The sequence below is a fragment of the Procambarus clarkii genome, chromosome 41, assembly GCF_040958095.1.
Source record: "Procambarus clarkii isolate CNS0578487 chromosome 41, FALCON_Pclarkii_2.0, whole genome shotgun sequence".
Lineage (NCBI taxonomy): Eukaryota > Metazoa > Arthropoda > Malacostraca > Decapoda > Cambaridae > Procambarus > Procambarus clarkii.
Genome location: NC_091190.1, coordinates 28,232,833 through 28,235,395, shown reverse-complemented (window position 1 = coordinate 28,235,395; position 2,563 = coordinate 28,232,833). Strand labels below are relative to the sequence as shown.

General features: G+C 46.3%; 1 protein-coding gene across 1 annotated transcript; it reads right to left on the bottom strand.

Moving 5' to 3' along the window:
* Positions 1-595: 595 nt before the first annotated feature.
* LOC138373229 (perilipin-4-like) lies at positions 596-2,155 on the bottom strand. Its single transcript, XM_069339265.1, has one exon. It carries the CDS (start codon positions 2,153-2,155, stop codon positions 596-598), a length of 1,560 nt encoding a protein of 519 aa, XP_069195366.1.
* Between the last annotated feature and the right edge of the window lie 408 nt (positions 2,156-2,563).

Here is a 2,563-nt window from a genome sequence, read left to right as displayed (position 1 = left end):
TCAAGCTTGAAGCTGATATGGGAAATATATTGCTGAACGGGTACTCTAAGCTTGAAGAAGGCCTGAAAGAGAGCTTAATGATCCAAGCATGCAGACAGGATGGAAATAAATTTATGATCCAAGCTTGAATATGGGATAGAGAAGAGCTTGATGATCCAAGCAGATTAAAACACAAGTCTAATACCAAGCTTCAGCTTTCTCACCCATCTCTGTATTTTCTATATACATCAGAACTCCCATGTATATATTCTGTACTGTAACGATCTGAACTGCATCAGTGCTTGATACACCGAGAGGAACATCCCTCAAGGAACAGCTTCAATAATGAAGATCCCCCATAAGGAACATCATAAGAAACATCTCCTGTAAGGAACATCCCCTATAAGGAATCATCCATGAAAGTAACATCCCCTTAAAGAACACTTTCCCTGGAACCGTTCCGGTAAGGAACACGTTCTCGTGGAACATCCCCAGAAGGAACACCTTCCCATGGTACCATAAGGAACGTGCTCCCCGGCAGCAGCACACGAACATCTCTGGCTGGTGTGGACACCTGACAACACCAAGACTAAGAAAATGGGTCGCAAAATATTACTCACCATCTCACTGCTTTCTGTCGAGTGTGAAATGTTAGAGGTGCGATGTGGCGATGAGACGGAGAGAGAACCTCTGTAATGTTGGTGTCACAGGTGGAGGGAACCTCTGTAATGGCGATGTCACAGGTGGAGAGAACCTCTGTAATGATGTCACAGGTGGAAAGAACACCTGTAATGATGTCACAGGTGGAAAGAACACCTGTAATGATGTCACAGGTGGAAAGAACACCTGTAATGGCGATGTCACAGGTGGAAAGAACAGCTGTAATGACGATGTCACAGGTGGTGAGAACACCTGTAATGGCGATGTCACAGGTGGAGAGAACACCTGTAATGGCGATGTCACAGGTGGAGAGAACACCTGTAATGGCGATGTCACAGGTGGAGAGAACACCTGTAATGGCGATGTCACAGGTGGAGAGAACACCTGTAATGGCGATGTCACAGGTGGTGAGAACACCTGTAATGGCGATGTCACAGGTGGAGAGAACCTCTGTAATGGCGATGTCACAGGTGGAGAGAACACCTGTAATGGCGATGTCACAGGTGGAGAGAACACCTGTAATGGCGATGTCACAGGTGGAGAGAACATCTGTAATGGCGATGTCACAGGTGGAGAGAACACCTGTAATGGCGATGTCACAGGTGGAGAGAACACCTGTAATGGCGATGTCACAGGTGGAGAGAACACCTGTAATGGCGATGTCACAGGTGGAGAGAACACCTGTAATGGCGATGTCACAGGTGGAGAGAACACCTGTAATGGCGATGTCACAGGTGGAGAGAACACCTGTAATGGCGATGTCACAGGTGGAGAGAACACCTGTAATGGCGATGTCACAGGTGGTGAGAACACCTGTAATGGCGATGTCACAGGTGGAGAGAACACCTGTAATGGCGATGTCACAGGTGGAGAGAACACCTGTAATGGCGATGTCACAGGTGGAGAGAACACCTGTAATGGCGATGTCACAGGTGGTGAGAACACCTGTAATGGCGATGTCACAGGTGGAGAGAACACCTGTAATGGCGATGTCACAGGTGGAGAGAACACCTGTAATGGCGATGTCACAGGTGGAGAGAACACCTGTAATGGCGATGTCACAGGTGGAGAGAACACCTGTAATGGCGATGTCACAGGTGGAGAGAACACCTGTAATGGCGATGTCACAGGTGGAGAGAACACCTGTAATGGCGATGTCACAGGTGGAGAGAACACCTGTAATGGCGATGTCACAGGTGGAGAGAACACCTGTAATGGCGATGTCACAGGTGGAGAGAACACCTGTAATGGCGATGTCACAGGTGGAGAGAACACCTGTAATGGCGATGTCACAGGTGGAGAGAACACCTGTAATGGCGATGTCACAGGTGGAGAGAACACCTGTAATGGCGATGTCACAGGTGGAGAGAACACCTGTAATGGCGATGTCACAGGTGGAGAGAACACCTGTAATGGCGATGTCACAGGTGGAGAGAACACCTGTAATGGCGATGTCACAGGTGGAGAGAACACCTGTAATGGCGATGTCACAGGTGGAAGTGGTTGGAATATGCATTTCTCCTTTTTTGTTTTACGTTTTTCTTTTTCCCTTTTCTTTCCTGACGGCAGCGTGGTAGAGACACAAACATTTTTTCGACTTTTTTTTTTTTTGCATATAGCTGGAAGCGAGAGAAAACAGTTTTGTTGTTCAATTTTTATTTGGCCGAAGAGTGTTAGAGGCTTTTCTATCTGCTAGTTACTTCGAGAGGCTTAACTCTTTTTCTAGTTCAAATCCTCAATTTAGTTCAATTCTTTGTTCTTTTATCCGTTTTGGAGGCATTGGTCAGATGTTTCTCTATAACACAGTTAAGAACAAGTCTGTGCAACAAAGTGTAATAGAATGGAATTCTATTACAATTCGGTGTAGAATAAAAAGCAATTCAAGGCAGTAAAATGATCGTTACTCCCTGTAGAACCTTCATAT